The sequence below is a fragment of the Centrocercus urophasianus genome, unplaced genomic scaffold, assembly GCF_019232065.1.
Source record: "Centrocercus urophasianus isolate 14NV4802_14NV808 unplaced genomic scaffold, USGS_Curo_1.0 seq_18, whole genome shotgun sequence".
Taxonomy (NCBI): domain Eukaryota; kingdom Metazoa; phylum Chordata; class Aves; order Galliformes; family Phasianidae; genus Centrocercus; species Centrocercus urophasianus.
In genome coordinates, this window is record NW_024884733.1 from 3,593,932 (window position 1) to 3,612,317 (window position 18,386).

Sequence of the window (18,386 nt, forward strand, 5' to 3'; positions counted from 1 at the left end):
TGGAGTTCCTTTAGAGTTCACTCCTATTTAAATTTTTGGGACATGCTAACCTCCAAATGAACCAAGTTTTCTACATGGAACTTTGAGCGCCTGATCCTCAAGTGAGAACCTGTAGGTTCAGCTGAATCCCAGGGGTCCTTTGACTTCTATTGCTTGCAGGAAGCAAGGGACAGTGTGTGTGGCCAGGGAGGATGAGATGCTCCATGTGTCCTCTGCTCCCACCACAAGAGGCCAGCCATTCTGAAAGCCTGGTTCTCCCCTAATGAAAGATGTCCTCCTACTTCAATGGGGCTCAGATGTGTCGCATGTTTTAAGATGATCTCACTTGTGAGGAAATTGGAAGTCTCTTTGAGGAAGAGATGGCCGTGATTCATGCTGATAGAAATAGAAAGGCCAAACAAGCAAATGGAAACTCCCTATTGACCACGTCCCTGCAATTTAAAAGGGTTTTTACTACCTATTCCAGTATTAATTTGAAAATCATATGCATTTACTCTTACATACTACAATCAGATGGGTTTTAAGCCATTAAGGCCCATTGGGTCAATAACTACCATCTTCAAAAATCTATTAAATACCCATTTCCGTGGAAATAGAGCTCCTACAATTGATCACAGCTACCAACTCCCATTAAAATAAATCCCAAACGCTATCAACTCCCTCAAGATGTAGAGCACTAAAACACAGATTGCTGGGACAAATTTATCCCAGGGGAAAGTTGATGGTCCATTATACTTAAGCAACACAAGAATTGTCACATAAGCCAGGAAGTTTATGGGAGTTGCATGTGTTAGTCTTCCCTGAGGGGGTACGGAGGAAGGTTCATGGGGTGAATCGGTAGCTCTAGCACAAACTCAAAGCCAGGCACCCACGGGACCTTGGGAAACATTCGGCTTATTTTATATGAACTTTCAAGTGTATGTAGACCTTGGTTGTTTGGCAGAAGCAAACGATGCTTTAGGGCTGAAATGCTGGAAGAAGTTATGAATTTGTGGCTCTGTTCTTGGTGAAACAGGATTTCAAATACAGACTCTCAGCTCCATCCAACCATCAATTTCCATTATTTTTTGGAACGGGGTGGGAGGGTGGAAGTAATGACTTGGAGACCTTGAAAGCTGGAAGTCTATTGAGATTTGCAGGTGGATTTAAGGTCTGTCAGCATGAGGACAAGTGGATCAGCCTATCTTGTTGTGATCTTTGTTCAACTTCGCAGACACCAATGATGTATCGCAATGGCTGTTCTCCAGTCACATGCCCCGTGTCAGTCCTTCTGGATTCAGGGTGGCACTTCCTCAGCCTCCCTCTGCAAATATCCACTGAGTTTTATCTGTGAACGCCTTGATTTCTGCAGTTTAATCTCAGTTAAACTGATCTTCAGCCCCACTTTCCCTGCTGAGCAGACCTCCTTGTTTCTTCTGTTGCTTTTCTTATTTCTGAAAGGGTCTTTTGCTCTTTGTTTTCACTGGAGTCAGCCTGACTTCAGGGAATTCCCATTCCACCCTGCTCTCCCAGCCTCTCCAATGCAGAAATGCCCGTTGCTCGGTCCTGTTTTTCCATTCTTAGTTCAAGGACTGTCTTTATTCCTCCGTCTAAATTAATCTCAATCAAGCCATAATTAGTTCAGGACAAGTTTTCTTTCTTTCATCAGCTCTTTCATAATTCTTACACTGCTTACCAAAACCCTGTCTAAAATAGTATTGGCTTCTGCTGGTGCAGTGATGATTTACTGAAGAATTTTGTTAGTGAGCACTTCCAGGAATAACTGGATCGTGCTGTTGTGAGCAGCATTTATTCTTCAGCCTATCTCAGGGCAAAGCGCCCTGCAGGGCTTTCTAGTCTGACACTGATGGTATTGTTCTTTTTTACCCAAATTTGACCTCAGGAAGTTACATGCTCCCATCTGATGTAGCTGGCAGTGGATCTGTTGTGTGCTATGGTCCTCAGCCTTCTGCTCTCTGTGCCCAGTACATCTGCACGGAAGGGGCACAGTCTCGAACCACAACCCTCGTTATGATCTTGTCTGCAGCTGTGCCAGTACAGCTCTGCCCCTGCAGCATCTGCTGCTGCTTCTTCAGTCCCAAAGCCAAATCCACATCCCACACAGAGACTGAGGTTTTCCTCGGTCTGACTGCAACAGGAATTACTCTTGGGGAAGGAAACCCTGAAGCCCACGGTCCTCATATAGGAGCATTTTGGCCTGCCATCCTTGCTGACATTTGGATACTCAAAACTTTGTGAGAAGTTTGAACCGTCTCTCATACAATGCTGCTAGTGATGGCTGCTCCCTGCTGCTCTTTGACCAATGCTACCAGTGCCTCAGGGCTGGTCTTCCCAGGCAAACCCAAGACGTAATGAGATGCTCTCATCCACTGCACACCGCAAATGGTTTTGGATTCTTGTGCTGGAGTCCAACGCACAATGAAGCTGATGAGGGACTCCCAAGGATTACAGAGGGTATCCTGCTAGTGGTGCTGTGCCTCCTGTCAGCCCAGGGAGTGGTCTGTCTTCTCCTCCAGCTTTCCTTCGCCCCTCAGACAAGACATGTCTGCCTGTGCTGCTAGATGCTCAGATGACTGAGCTGCCTTCTTAAGCTGCATGATGCCAGCAGTGATGCTTGTGGCATGGCAGCATAGTGCTGGGCTGGAGTCAGAGCTCAAAGCTTTGTGGTCTGGTGGAGTTGAAGAGCCTTAACAGGAAGACTTCTGGTTACACATCACCTGAGATTTCCTGTGCTGGGAATAGGAATGAGGATTCCCAAATCCAAGGAAGATTTGTGTATGCAAGCCTGAATTTGGCAGAGTACCTCTTTAGATTCCTTATGGAGTCGCCAGGGGGGAGAGGCATGGCAGGGATGAACAGAAGATCTTTGCTTCGGCTCACCATATGGAGGAGCATCTCTTCACTAATGAGATGGAGAATGCAGAGTCTGCCCCCGATTACATTCATGCCACTTGGCTCAACACCTGCCTTCACCGGCTGAGTCACGGCTCTTTGTCTTTAACACCTTGTGTTAACCCTTTGCTGCCCTGGGGGAGTATGCTGTCAGCACAAGTTACCGGCAGGCTGGTTCATGTTCCTGGGAAGTCTGAGGGATTCCTCATTTGTCAAGAAGAGGTTTGGGGAAAGAAAGGATCCTCCCTGCTTGGCAGGAGTAGGAATTTCGGTGCGGTGGATGAGAGACATGAAAGCAGAATCCCCTGTGACTTCATTAGGCTGGATGGTTAGCCTGGAGCTGGCTGTGTCTCAAGTATTTTCCAGCTGTCCATGGAGGGCACTTGGACAATTTCCATTCAACCCCACTCCCACATCCCTTCTGAAAAGCCTACAGGGAAAAGACTTCTATTTTTGCATTGCAGTTTAATTCCTGTGGCATTACACACTGTATCCTCTTCAATACCCAGAGAATTCAGTTTGATTTATGGTGCTGCATGGTACATGTTGGTCTTGCTTTTCATTCAGAAGTGCCATTTTCTGCCTTTCCTTGGTCATTCCAATGGCCATTTTTATGGCACCAAGACTTTTTGCTGCTCTTGCTTCTCTTCTCTCAACTTAAACAAAATCAGATTGAGTTAAGAGTTTGGTTGCCCATTCTACCAACCAGTAGATTAGCAAATCCTTTTGCTCTTTCCCACCTCTGCACCAGCAGCATTCCTGTTATTTTTGCCAGAAATTGCTGCTTGCTGAAGAACACCAAGTCTTCTCTATTGGCTAAGTCAACACAGACCTCGACTTATAACCATGAGTAGAAAGATTTTGCCTCCCTCATGGATTAAGAAAAAATGGTGCAAGTAAGCACACAAGAAAGAACGTGAAGGCTTTCCTTGGAGGCTTGGAACAAAGTATGATTTTTTCAGCTGCTTAGAATGGAATCTTTGGGTCTTCAAACCTTCATTAGAGCATCAGGAATTTAGATTAGGTGTTAGGATTTTTTTTTCCATGAAAGCAACTAAATAGTGGAGTAGATTTCCAAGAGAGGTAATGAAATCTCTGTCCTTTGAGCTGTTCAGCTTTCAGCTGGGCATAGCCCTGAGCAACTTCATGTAATTAGACATGTTTTGTACCTTAAGAGGTCAGACTACGTGACCTGTGGAAGCCCCTTCCAGCTGCACTTACGGGTCTCTGAATCCACAACTCTTTGGAGACAGTCATGGAAGCTGCTGGGCTTCCTGTTTTCATCTCCTTCACTGATTGTATGAAACTTCACACAGTGACAGTACATCCTGTCCTATACACAGTCCTGTGCTCGTGACCAATTACAAAGACCACAGAAGCATCAGTGCTGCTCCACTGTACTGCTGTAGAACAGTGCAAGATCTAGGCTTCCCCATCCTGCTTCTCCAGCAGCCTTGAGTTCTACAAGTGTTCACACAGTACCTAAGCCTTCCTTGCAGTCAGATTACACTAGCATCATTCGGTTAGCAATGCCATAAGTGAGTGCTGCTGAGCACTGGCATGATGGAAGCCCTCATATCTGGACTTAGTCCTTCAGACATCACCATTCCAAATGATGTTCACGTCCATGCTGGCAATGGCAGGTTATGATCTTTCCTACCTTACTCTCCATCCACTGTTGCATATACTCTTCTTGAGAGCTGCACTCTCCCAGGGGTGCACATACTCCCCAGGCCCAAGTGGCTCTAGCTGCTCACCGAGTTTATTTATGCTCCTGGAGAAATGTCTGCAAAACTGAAGACATTTTATGCCTCTCTTCTGTCTTCTCCTTTATTCTCTGTGCAAAGAGGGTGTTATTTCTTGGGTGATTTTTTTTTCCTCATTATTTTTTTCCCCCCCACATATCCTTCTAGCTTTCCCTGTGCTTGTGTGTCAGTTTGCAGCACCCACGGCACGTAAATATCATCTAGTTCAGAATTCTCCAATCTTGAAGGAGCTGGGAAGCTATTCGGGGAGCAGAGGAGAAGTCTGTCATTTGGTTCTTTCATGGAGACCAAAAGCTTCTCTGCCATCCCCAGGGAAAATCACAGAAGCGCTGAAAAGGAGGGAGAGCATGACCTTGGCAGTAAGTGACAGGCAAAGACGCCAGTTGCATGCTCCTTGTCTCAGCTAGGAATGCCAATGGAAAAGAGGGTTTGAGGGGAATCAGAGTTGCCCATTCTAGGGTCGTTTTGGTCTTGCTCATGTTGTTGGGGATGCCACAGAATGCGATGCTTTCTTTGCCATGGTGGGCGGAGTCCCTTCCTCTCCTCTTCCATCCAATCCATCTGAGCATCTCCATGCTGGGACTGCTCCCCCTACCCTTAACACAACTCTGAACCATCCAAATCTTTCAATGGAGGAAATTAGTTATTTATAATTAAGGGTTGACCAAAAAATGTTGTTAGTGTCAAGGGAACGGCAGGCGACAGCCAGAAAAACACGATGTCTCCAGAAGAGAGGCAGCAGGAATATCCCTCTGAACAGGGCTGACGTTAGCTCTCGGAATTTGGACAGCCTGGAAGGGTTTGGGGCTATTTTTCCAAGATATCATAGGTCAGGAATCAACATTATTTTTAATTCTGTGTCCCCCGAGCAGCTCTGGTGCATAAGGGAGGCTTTTTCTCCCCTCCTTGTACTCTATTTCTATGAAATTTTTGCTTTTCTTCCTTCCGAGTCATGCCACAAATATGTCCTTCAGGTTTATTTATTCTTCTCTCTATCTATTCCTCCCAGCCTGCTCCCATCTTGGTTGGGTTGCAGAGATGGCGTCAGCGTGGCGCGTGTCTGGGATGCTCAGGCGAGACATCACAAATAAGAGATCATGTTATCCTAATTTGCTGTTTCCGGTTGGGAGAGTTTTTCTTTCCACAAGCTTATGTGCCTGGGGAAAACATGCTGGGAATGCTGCTTTGTGGTGGGAGATCTCAGGGCCTGGTGAAGAAGAGATGGTCATCTCATCCCACCATTAAGTGCTGCCTTATGCTTCAGCCAAGATTTTTCTGCAGTGGCTGATGTTTTGGAACTGCTTTGTCATAGAGAAGGTGGCTGAGACATCCAGGACAGGATGGCCTATCAGAATGGAATTATGGGGAACGTAGTCAGCAGACTCGAATTATTTGATATTCGCAAAGTTAGTAATGACTTCTGAAAACCTATGCTATTTCAGATTCAGCAAGATGGTCACACTTGATTCGATGTGCTACTTCCCACATGCCATCCTGCTCTGGTGTGCTTTTGAAGCCTTGTTCCTTTAAATTTTTGATTCACTTTCTCCTCCTTTTCTTCCATTTGCTGTAGCAACCTCTCTCTTTCTAAACAAGTCTGTTGGTATAATAACTTCGCTAGGGATCTTGCCATTTCAAACAGTGTATTTGCACATTTCTCACTAGCTTCCCTTCTCATTTCACATCTTGGACAATAACATGCTTTTTTCCTCTTAGCCCACATTTAACTTTTAGTTCTCTCTTCCACAATTCAGCGTGGTGAGGAATGCTCTAATGGATACCACTTTTACAGAAGCTGCTAGTTCAAACACAGCCGGTGAGCCTTCATGGCTGGTCCAGTGTAAAGAAATGGTTGTATTCCCTTTGTGATCCCTCTGCAGGGCTCGAGGATGCCAATTGCTCCTGGAAGCATGGGAATAAGTGAAATGCTTTTCACCACCTTAATGTTGCTGTTGGCCTTATGCTGGGGATTTAGTCATTCTTATGACATATTTCCACAATGGTGCGTTTCCATCATCATTCCACAGTGATGTATTTGAAGCCTTTCCATGTGTTTTCTTTCCCCTTAGGATCTCTTAAGTTAACGCAGCCTTCCCCTTGGCTTCATGAACTGTGGGGTCAGGCTCCTCAGATTTTGAAGACTCAGAGACAGTCTAGGGCTACCTGTCCCAGTGCTGCCTCAGCTCATGAGGTTCATGGCACCAATAGTGGAAACACTAGTAGTTAATTTAAAAGAGCACCTGGCACTTGCAGCAGAGCCCAAGGCCCTACAACCCACTACTATTTTTATTGGAATTGTTGTTATTGAGTTAAATCCTGATCCTTTTACAAAGCTGAGGACATGAACTCTGTAAAGATCAACACTGCTGGTATACCAGTGAATGCAGAATAGATCTGACCTATGCAAAAAACACCCCATAGATGGGAGAGCAAAACCTAAACTTCCTGACTACCATTCTTTTTCCAAGCACTAAGACATGCCAGCCCCATGGATGCAGTAAGGATCATTTCAGAGATGACCCAGCACCCATGAGTGCTGCTGCTCTGCTGTTCACTGTAGGACGAGTGCAATGTTTCTCACCTCTCCCAGTTCATCACCTTCTTGTGCCCTTCAGAAATGGATATCTTGGATATCCCCATTCCAGGTATTTCTTTTTTTATTCCAGTAACTGTTTAGTCACAGTTTGGAGACTGGAGGAGAGACAGGCAGCAGTGTGACCATGAGGTTTCCCCACTAAACATGCCCTTTGGTGGAGCAGTTTCCAAACTTGCTTCTCTCTCCCTTATTTCAGAGCTCCAGAACTTCTTCTGCAGCCATCCCAGCCCAACCTACTCAGAGATAATTTCTCCAAGGCCAGGCCACACTCCATTTTGAGCAGAGCTGGAAGAAAGATGTCTTGGAGCAAAATGTTGTTCATACTCTGCTTCCTTGTGCAACATGCAGGCATGGGGGTGAGGCTGCACACCCTCTGATACACTACATACCTGCGTTCTGCAGGGATTCCCCATTCTTCACCACCCACCATACTTGTTGCCTGGAGGAAATGGGTAGAACCGTGGTTGTGAAATCCTACAAACAGATTAAAAACGTTGGCAACAATTCTTTGGATTTGCATGACTGCATCCCACCCAACCTCAACACTAACCCCTTCCAGCTCAACCGTGGGCTGCTCTCACTTGTCCTCTTTGCTGCATTGATGTGTTTGCTGACTGTCTGCTCTCCCTTGTCCTTGCAGGGCATACATTAGTGTGAAGGAGCTGAAGGAGGCACTGCAGCTGAACAGCACCCACTTCCTCAACGTTTATTTTGCCAGCTCTGTGAGGGAAGAGCTGGCTGGCGCTGCCACTTGGCCATGGGATAAAGAGGCCCTAAGTCACTTGGGTAAGCAAGCTGCCTGACTAATGGGATCTCAGGGTTTTTCCACTTCTGTCTCAGTTGGCTGTTTGAAAAGATGCACTAGAATTTGTTCTCAGGTAGAGCTGGGAGAAAAAACAAGCTTGTATTTTGAGACAAAGACTTTTGTCTTCACTTACAGTACGCTTAAGGAAATTCCAGGGTTGATCCTCCAGCTTAGCCATTCTTTGGCATGGGTTGGCATTTCAGCACTGAGCAATTCTGTTCAGGTAGCCTGTGACGTACTGGTGAAGAGATGGTGGGTAGAGCTGCAGGCTCTGGAGAGGGGGCAAGAGTCACCTCAGTCCTGTTGGTTTAGGAAAGGCTGATCCTACAATGGCGTGGGGTGGATTCTCTCGGACCATCCAGACCCCATCCACCAGGATGCTAGGAATGGTCAGCTTCACCAATGAGAAACATAAACAAGGGGTCTCAGCTACTTTAGAGCCAAGATTTCAGATATGAGCTACTCCAGAGCAGAGCACCAAGCACCATCCACTTCCACATCCAGCTGCAAATGTGAGGATAACTATCAAATTTAAGCCATGTTTTTATAACTTGGCTTGCTACTTGCTGAAGGCATGGTACTCTTTGGCTTCAGTGAATTCAAGGCAGCCCATAAAGGTCATCAGTCCTGGCAAGCTCCAAAATTGTTAAAACTGCAACGCTTCACTAGAATGTAAATGCACTGTGTGTTTTCTCCTATTTCTACTGTCTCTCTTTTTTCCTGCCTCTCCCTCCTCCTCTTCAATGCTGGAGTTTTTTTGGCAGAGCTCTTTACACTTTGTAGTCAAAACATCTAAAGTGTTTCTCAATAAGTTACTGGAAATAATTACTAGTGACACCTGCACAGCAGACCTAGACCTTCTGCTTTTACCAGCGTATGATGTGCGACTCTTCAGTTTTACACTACTCTTAAAGACCTGTTTTAAATCTCTTCTTTGCCAACTTCCCTCCCTCAATGGTTTTTCAATGGCATAGTGCTACAGTCACTAGTTGAGGAAGGCAAATCTCCATGAAATTTATTCCCTCAGCTTCCAGAAATCGTTTCCAAGGTTCGGCTTGACAATCATCTTCCTACAGCAAGTGCTTCAGCCACACATGTTCTCGTCAGACCCCACCCAATGGCTTGCAAACGGTTGCACAGAAGGGAAGTCAGGGTAACCACTTTAATCAAAAGCTTGCATTTAACTCTGCTCTTGGAGCCCATGTCCAGCCAGAGCCCTGAGGCAGAATGGCACCATCTGGAAATGTTGGATCAGGGTTTTACTGCAGAGGTTCAGGGGAAGAGGGGTGTTGGCCTGGCTCTGGTGCCAGAGCTGTGAAGTGTGAAGCTGGATCTGAACTTCTCTGAGGCTCTAGCACAGACCAAAGACTTCGGTTAGAGACTGTCCTTAGGTTTAGGTTTAACGAGCTGGGAAGGGAGGGTGACTGACTGTTCTCTGTAAACAGTAGGCTCATCAAGTGCTTCGTACCACACACAATGTATATTATTGTCAGCACAGAAGAAATTTAGGACTGAGTAGGAGGTAACTGGAGAATCTGAGTAAATGTGAAGGTACAGCAAGGAGGAAAGAGCAAGGAAATCTTGGGAGGAGTGAATAGTAACTTGAGAAAGTTCTCTGAGCTTTAAGGAACTAGCAGTAGCAAGGGGTGGTGACAGGTCCTCACAGAACAGAGGAGCCAGTCTCCAACAAGACACACTCCCTCCCTCCAGCTGATTTCTGCTAGGCTCCTGTCCCTCCTGATGGTCACATTTTAAGGCCAGCCTGTGTTCTTTCTCATCAGAGATGCCACACTCTTTGTTCCTTACAGACATAACCCTCCACCAAAACTGTTCTCCTCTACTTCGATTCTCCTACTGAATCAGATTGGTCTTGGAGTTCTACTTGACTTCTAGAAGCTAACCTACCTTCTGGTCACACTCTGCTCTCTACTTGTTTACATATCTCTACAGAACTGGATGTCCATGGATGAATTCAAGAGAAGTACCACAATACTTCTTTCTCTAACTCTTTTCTTCAGTTTCAACCCTTTCTCTCATCCCAACACCCACAGAATGACTGTTCTCAAGTTACTGTTCTTCACTCCGCCAGTAGTTTTTCAGTCTGGGCTTTGAACTCTGTAGAAACTCTTTCATAACACCTGAGCATATCCACTGAGCAGGCCCTCTCCACATTCCTACAAGCATTTCCACTTTCCACAATTCCTCAGCCAACTGGTAACATGATGGAAAGCACAGCAATAACAGCAAAGCAGCAAGGTCCTTTGTTGTAGTGAGGGTTTACACAAACACAACAACTACAAGCATAGAAAGAAATAAAAAACTTCTTACCTTCAAAAGACCTCAGGTGTGGCAAAAATCTCCAGCAAGATACCCTTGCCCCCATCCCCCCCCCGCCATCCCTTAAATGAGGTCAGGGAAGGGGTGGGTCCTGGCTCCATCCCTTCTGGTCAGTCAGCTTCATTGCATACACCTGAGCTCTCCTGGGTTGGCCCTGCCTTCCCACCAGGTGCTCCATCACTGCTTCAAACTGTGACTTAGCATTTCTTCTACAAAATACCGGCAAGCAGCAACTGTGCTTACTGAAGTGCAAAAGACAATGACTGACTTGGAGAACATGACCCAGTCTGTGGTGTTTCTGTAGGCCATGTTTCAGCTGCTGTATAGCTACAAGACAGAGATAACTTGCAGCCAGCCAGCAGCAGAGGCAAAATCTGAAGTCTGCTTGCACTTCTCCATGTAGCCATAATTACTACCTTGATGTTTCCACTATACTCACAGTGAGTTCTTCTCAAATTCAGCGTGCTCTTGCTTGGAATCCAGAGTTCGTATTCTGAGAACTTTCTTGTGCATCTCTTTAACTACAAAGGCAGGGATGAAGAATTCCCATCCTATATAAAATTCATCCCTCCGCAACAAAAAGCCTTATCTCAGAATCCCAGCAACGCAATAATATAAACACTTTAAATTTTGTGTATCTGCAGGAGAACTGTATTTGCACAAACACGGTAGGAAGGTAACAGAATCATGAATATTTGAAGTTATAAATGTTTTCGGTGGTTATATAAGCTGAGGCCATCTTCTGTAGTTATATAAGCAGAGGCCAGCTCATATATCTGGCTGAGGTCACTGGATCCTGAAGGAGGGCCAGTCGTTCCATCAAAGGTACCTTAGGCAATGGCCATCTTCCTGTCTGACTAACGGTCATGGGTTTGTTCCATTAATTGCTGTGACTCAGTGCTTGGGGAAGGCTGGCCTGCGAGACAGGTTTAGCTTTGCAGTTTGCTGTTCCTGAGCGTGTGTTCTCTGAAACAGCCCTGAACCAAGAACAGTTTGGCTTCTTTGGGGTCAACGTGAAGCAGAACCCATCTGCATTTGCTCGGTCATTACAGCCAGAAGAGCAAGGTCCTGGGACTGGGAGCTCCTGGTTGTGTAAACGGTAATCCTGGGGGTCAGGCATGAGAAGGAGGGCTCAGTTCAGTCCATCTCCCAGAGGAGAGACAGAGATGAGGGGAAGGTCTGATGTGCAGAGTGCCAGAGAGGAGACTGGTTTTGGTGCAGTGGGATGATGCAAACACTTCCATAGCTTCACAGCTAGGACCCTCCAAGAGGGCAAACAAAGCATCCGGGTCTGAAGCAGGGGCTCTCTGCAGCTCTTTGCTCACCAGGAAGCTGGGGGAGAATGGAGGTTCTGGAAATCAGGCACAGTTCTCATGCTGTTTTTAATCCTGCCATCTAATTAGCCACACAAAGTACTAAAAATACAAATGTCCTCATGGAGTGTGGGGGAGGAATGGGCTAGGGGAAGCCAGCAGCAAAGAGGGAGCAATAGGGTATCCCAGCCTTGGCATCTCTCCCTCCCCTGCAACAGCTCTCTCCCTCCTTGTATTGGAATCCCATTTTTTTTCCCCCTGTTTGGGAAGAATATCGGGTTTCTGCTGGAAGGAGGACAGTTTGGTTGCAGAGCTTCTGGTGCCCCTCTGACCGTCTCTGTGGTTAGTGCTGCAGGATGCATGCAGGGCTTTCACATTTCACTTCTTTTATTTATGAACGTTATTTTCTTTCTGCATGCACATTCCTCCTTCCAGACCTTTGGGCAGGCAGCTCCCCGCCTTGTTCAGGCTTGGGTTTGGCTGCAGAGATGTCTTTTCTTTCTGTTTTGTTTTGACTAAAGTGAAAAGTAGCTTTCTCTCTCCCCACTGGGCTCTCCACCTATGGGGTGCCCTCTGTGTTACTTATCAGCCTAATAAATGGGAGAGGGTCAGCGTACAGAACCCTTCTGAATGAGAGGACACAACTGAACGTGGAGGTGCTGAAAGGATTTTCAACCCCTCAACTCCTTATGGATCGAAACCAGTCATAAACCAGTAGGAACAGGAGCTTATGCAGTGCAAACTCCTTTGCTCTGGTGTTCTACAACTGGGGTGAAAGAGAACATAGCAGTGTTGTAACCATCCTTTGCTCTGGGCCGACAAACTGCCCTCCATGCAGGAGAAAGAACAACCAGCATGAGTTTTCAGCTAGGATATGGTGCCACATCACAGCTTGTTGTTGTCTCCCACCTTTCCACGCACCACACAACACAGGACACTCCATAGAAGATGCCACCCCTATTTCTTCACCCCCCCCTTCAACCTGTTGGGTTTGTAAGCATTGCTCAGGGCACCTCTAAGGGCTCCTTTCCAGCCCAACCCAGTGTTTGTCCAGCAAGGCTCCACAAGAGGAGTCACAGTTCTGCTGATCCCCTGCCAGGGACACTGTGATCTGGAGGCAGCCCTCTCTTGGAAGGAATGCCCTGTACTCGAGGACATGAGGGAGTCTGGTAGTGCACGGAGCTGATTCAGGAGCAGAATTCAAGCTGTCCATGCTGTGGCTGGAGATGGGATCACACCGTGGCCCTCTGCCAGTTTTAACTTTGTTGGCAGGGGCAGCAATCAGAAGCAAAGATGCAGTAGCCGAAACTTTGCTGCGAGGTAGCTGGCACAGAAAATCCTCCAGGGTCTTGCAAAGGAGGGAGCAAGCTGTGTCAGAGCCAACTATACACTGCACTGCCATTCAGGAAAGCTAGGTTAACAGCAGTGGGATAAAACCAGCTTGCCATGCCATTCTGCTTTTGCTCCTGCACCATAGGCAGCGTGGAGGAGATAGGGGAGCAAGGAAGGGGGAGGAGATGGCTACAGGAAAGCAAGAGAACAGGGAGAAAGGAAGAAGAGTTTCCACTGAGGTCTCCATTTGGGCAGAATAAAGAAAAGGAAGGAAGAGAGGAGAAGAGGGAGAAGTTTTGTTCTGGAGCACCCAGCATGGGCAGTTTCCCAGCAGGTGTGGCATACAGCCATTACAGAACTTGCACCCTGGAGCAGAAGTCAGAGATGTTGGCATTGAGCAAAGGCTCTGCTCCTTTTAGCTTTCCTCAGCATCACTGCTCCTTGCTTTTCTCACTGCAGGCAGGTGGGCAGGAAGGAGAAACGCTGTGTCCTGCAGGGTGTTTGGGACAAGGTCAGCATGGACCTGCCCCTGCTTTTCAGTCTTCTTTTGGGCTCATGCTGAATGTTGCTTCCAGCTGGCAAAGCCAAGTGTGTCAGGACTTTGCTAAGCACTTGTTCTCCTCTTCTGCCTTAGGAGCAGACATGCTTTAGCCACCTGAGCCTGTAGGCAAGCTGTCTAACCCAGGGGGAGATCTTTTGTCCTCTGGTTCAAAAGACAATCACTGCAAACTCATTACATTTGCTCTGGCTCCAGACTTTGCTTGGAGTTGTGTGCACCAAAGCAGATGCTGACTTATGGGAAAAGACACAGAGGGAAATGCTAGCTGAAATTATTGAAAGCTTTGAGGGCATCAGTGTGGAAAAAGAGGAGAAACCACTCGATCTTTTCCTGCGGGAACGGTGGATATGTCCACCTTCAGGTCTGAATCTGGCATCTCAGCTGTGACCTGAGCAGCACAGAGTTTCAGTCAGCACAGGTGAATCACTGCAGCCTGCTGTCACTTTATCCTCATGATGTTCTCCGTGCTTGCAATTTCAGGTGGCGTTGTCCTCAACCCTGCGTATTACGGTGTGCCTGGCCACACGAACACCATGATCCACGAGGTGGGGCACGTCCTGGGGCTGTACCACGTCTTCAAGGGAGTGAGCGAGCGGGAATCTTGTGATGATCCCTGCAGGGAGACAACTCCATCTATGGAGACAGGAGACCTCTGTGCTGACACCGCCCCGACCCCAAAGAGCAAGCTCTGCCGGGACCCAGACCCTACCAACGACACCTGTGGCCAGATGTATTTCACGGGAACACCCTTCAACAACTACATGAGTTACACTGGTGAGCTGCTAGAAATTGGAAGGGGTGAGCGTTGCTAGTAAGCCGGGTTTCTCTTCCTTACACCTTCACACACAGCCCCCCTTTTTGTGTGCTCCTCTCTGGTGGGCAGGGATGCGACAGGCTGAGGTCAACACGTAAGAATGTAAAGTCGGACCTTCGCGTTCAGCCCTTTGGGTTCTATTTCTAAGGGCGTGCTGAGATGGGACGGTGTTCCTCCTATCAGCGTAGGAGCACCGAAGCCCGCAGAGCAATTCTGCTGTATGGCAGGGTGATGGGCCTCGCAGATCGGAGCCGCCGTGCAGCTGCTGAGGCAGCGCCATCTTGTGGCATTGGGGACACACGACACCAGCGAAGCCTGGCCGGGGAGCCGCAGGCGTCTCGCACTCATCCCCCAAAAGAGCGTTTGGGGATAGAGGAAGGTGCACGCTGCCGTGCCCCCCATCCAGTCCTTGCCATCCCCAGCCCGACCTATATGTTTCCCTTCGTTCCCAGACGATGACTGCACCAACACCTTCACCCCCAACCAAGTGGCCCGGATGCATTGCTACCTTGACCTGGTGTACCAGCGCTGGAGCCAGGGCAAGAAGCCCACGCCCATCCCCATCCCACCCATGGTCACGGGGCAGACGCAGGATTCCCTCAGCATCTACTGGCTGCCCCCCATCAGTGGTGTGATCAACGAGAGGTGAGAACTGCTGCTGTCATGGTTGCTGCAATGGTCTGGGGCTTGCACAAGAGCCTGATGAAGGGTCCAAGAAGCCCCCTGAGGTCCAGACTCAATCTTAAAGCTCTCTGCCCATATGCTGCAGCTGAAGCCTCATGAGCGATGTTCTCCTTGCATTGGCTTGTATGAGTGGGGATCTGCTGGCAAAGCTGCTCAGCACAGTGCTGGGAGGTGGACAGGAGCCTTTCTGGAGTCGGTGAAGGCTTTGAGGGGGCTGGCATGCCTTTCACACCCCCCGCCAGCTGGCAAGCCTCAGCCCATCCGTACAGGCAGCCATCCCTGCAGCTGCCTGGTGATGAGGGGAGATACACAGCCCTCAACCTTTCCCTGCCCCTGGGCAGCTCCAGCAGAGCCCCCTGCTATGAGAGCAGGCTGCTGCACCAGGCTTTGCCACCAGCCTTCTGCTGTCGGGGTGCTGGGAGGGGAAGCCAAGGAGCGATGGGAGGCGATGCCAATTCTTAAACCCAAGAGTGCAATCACGGAATGAAAAATGAGCTTCATTTAGCACTTATTGTATAAAATAGCCATTTACTAGGAGGAAATGCAGCCTTGTGGTTAAGGCAGGGAGCTGGAACCGCAAAAGCTGGGTTTCGTTCCCAGTGCTGTCACAGGCTCCCGGTGTAAGTAACTGGGGGTAAGTCAGGAAACGTTTCAAGCAGGAGAAACAATGCTGAGGAATCAGAGTCATTGAGCTAGCGAGCTGTGCACAGCCTCAGTGTCTTCTCTTCCTCCTGATAGTGCTGGGAGGTCAATGGAGATCTGGACAAGCCTCCAGCACTTCTGCTAAGCAGCCCCTCTTACTAAAACTGTCCAGTTTCCACCAGGTTTCAGGTCTGTGCTTTTATTACTGGACAAGAGGAGACTTTGAAGTTGTTTTAAAGATTTTTTGCAGAGCTGTCCTTTGCAGTTCAAACAAAAAACATTGTTTAAGGGCAGCTGGGACAAGCAGAGGGTCTGTGCTCTCTGCCTTCTCAAATAAATGGTGATGGGCAAGAGCCTGACCCCTGCCCAGACATGAGAGCCTCACAGTGCTCAGGACGTTGAGTCAACCCAACAAATCACTTTGGTGGGACTGGAGCAGTTTGTGAGCAGACTCTTCCAGGACTCTCTGGGACTACCCAGAGGGAATTGTAGAATCATGACATTTGAAAAAAGACCTCGAAGGACATCTAGTCCAACTATCAACCCACTCCACCATGCCCACCAAACCACGTCACTCAGTGCCACGTCTCCACAGTTCTTGAACACCTCCAGAGACAGTGACCCCACCACCTTCCTGGCAGCTTGTTTGAATGCCTTGCCACTCTTTCCGAGAATATATATGTTTTTTTCTAATACCCAATCTGAACCTCCCCTGGCACAACTTGAGGCCATCCCCTTTTGTCCTATTGCTGTTACCTGGGAGAAGAGGCTAGACCCCTAGAATGAAATCTAGGTAGACTACGATCCTGCCTGGGTAAACTTGGATGGTAAATGAACTGGTCACAATTACACATGTTGTTCCTCTGCATCTCTGGTCTGCAGGGAACTGGACCCGCTCTGCGATGACTGTGCTGAGGACGGCACTTTTCGGCAATATGTGCACGAGGCCTCATCCCCTCGGGTCTGTGATTCCTCTGGCTACTGGACCCCAGAAGAAGCAGAAGGTGAACTCTTCTCTTTCCTTGGCTGTGAATCCCCCGAGCAGAGATGAGGTTGGAAAAAGAAAATGGAGCCTTTCTCTGAGAGAGCTAATTGTCTGCTTGTCAGGGAGGCTCACTAATGCAGGAGAACAAATGAAGCGATCTCACAGGCTGTCTGTAGTGTCCATGCTGTTGTTGGAATGTGTGGATCCAGAGGACCTGCTGGTTCTGTGCATTTGCATGTGCATCAGCCACCAAGGCTGACAGAAAATGAGTGAGGGCTGAGAAAGTACAGCTTGGACTTCATTGTCCCCATGGATTGAAGCCCATGCACTGAGAACACGAGTGTCAGGATGTAGCTGATGCTCAGCATCTGAAAACTCATCTCTAGATTTTGCATTTCATGGGATTATCGCTTGCCAGCAGTACAAATCACACACACATGCACAAAGGCAAGTTGAAGAAATACACAAATTTGTGCTTATTCAGTGATACCAAACAAATGAAAGCTTGGCTCATTTATCTTCAGTGGTTCCTGTTTCCCCCGCCTGTCTGATTCACTGGCAAATTAAAACTACAGCTGGAAGTATTAGATGTTATTTTCTCCTTTGCATCAGCCTGTAATTACCACAAGCGCATGTTGGCTCTGTTGAAAAAGAGACAGGTTTGGGATTTTTTAGAAGACTGATGCAGGCTTTAAACAGATGCAGGCTTTGAACTACTGGGCCCCAGGGGATGCTTGCAGTTTTTGGTGAAGATGAGAGTATTTCACTACACAAGAAATCTGGTGATGCTTGGTGGGACTGAAAGCCCAGAGCTACCTTTCTCCTGCTGAGTACAATAGAATTTTGCACTAGGTCTGCACCTGATGCAGCATGCATCTCCTCATCTCCATTGGTTGAATGGCAGTAAGACAAGACTATGCAGATCTGATGCTTGTGTGTGTAACCAGGAGGTGGGTCCTCACCTTTTGCTCTTCACTCCTCCTGCCCAGGCCCCCCAGATGTGGACCAGCCCTGTGAGCCCAGCCTGCAGGCCTGGAGCCCGGAACTCCACCTCTACCACATGAACATGACAGTGCCCTGTCCCCAGCCAGATGGCTGCATCCTGGAGCTACGCTTCCTGCACCCTGTCTACCCCGACTCCCTCACTCTCTGGACCACATACCTCTCCACAGATGCTCCCAAGGCACTGGCTGACATTGAAATCCTGATGGAGCAGGGGGAGTCCATCCATTTAGGCCCGCTGGACACTTACTGTGACGTTCCCTTTACCGTAAAGCTCAACATCCACAAAAAGGTGTCCGGGGTCAAAATCTACACCTTTGACGAGAGGATGGAGATAGACACGGCCCTGCTGACCTCCCTCCCTCACAGTTCCCTCTGCTCCTCCTGTAAGCTCATCCAGTACCGTGTCCTCCGGGATCCCCCTTTTGCCAATGGTTCCCCTGCCACCTCTGTGCAGGTGCACCGTGAGTTTGTCGACACGTGAGTGCTGCCTTTTGGTGCCAGTGTGAGTTCTTATTGTGAGAACTGCCGCGCTCAATGCTGTGAGCAGATTCCTTGTTCAGAGTTCAGGAAGCCTGCTGCAGCCCCGTTGTGCTAGCACAGCCCTTGCTAACGAGAAGCAGCTCGTTAAACCCAGAAACATAACCAGTAAAATGATT

General features: G+C 48.1%; 1 protein-coding gene across 1 annotated transcript in view; it reads left to right on the forward strand.

Annotated features, from left to right (window-relative positions):
* Positions 1–18,386, forward strand: part of PAPPA2 (pappalysin 2) — a 71,771-nt gene that overhangs the window by 11,844 nt on the left and 41,541 nt on the right. The window contains exons 3-7 of the mRNA XM_042819834.1: positions 7,895–8,040; positions 14,081–14,374; positions 14,867–15,059; positions 16,623–16,744; positions 17,715–18,207. Coding sequence (XP_042675768.1) covers positions 7,895–8,040; positions 14,081–14,374; positions 14,867–15,059; positions 16,623–16,744; positions 17,715–18,207 — 1,248 coding nt within the window. The remainder of the gene's footprint in view (positions 1–7,894; positions 8,041–14,080; positions 14,375–14,866; positions 15,060–16,622; positions 16,745–17,714; positions 18,208–18,386) is intronic.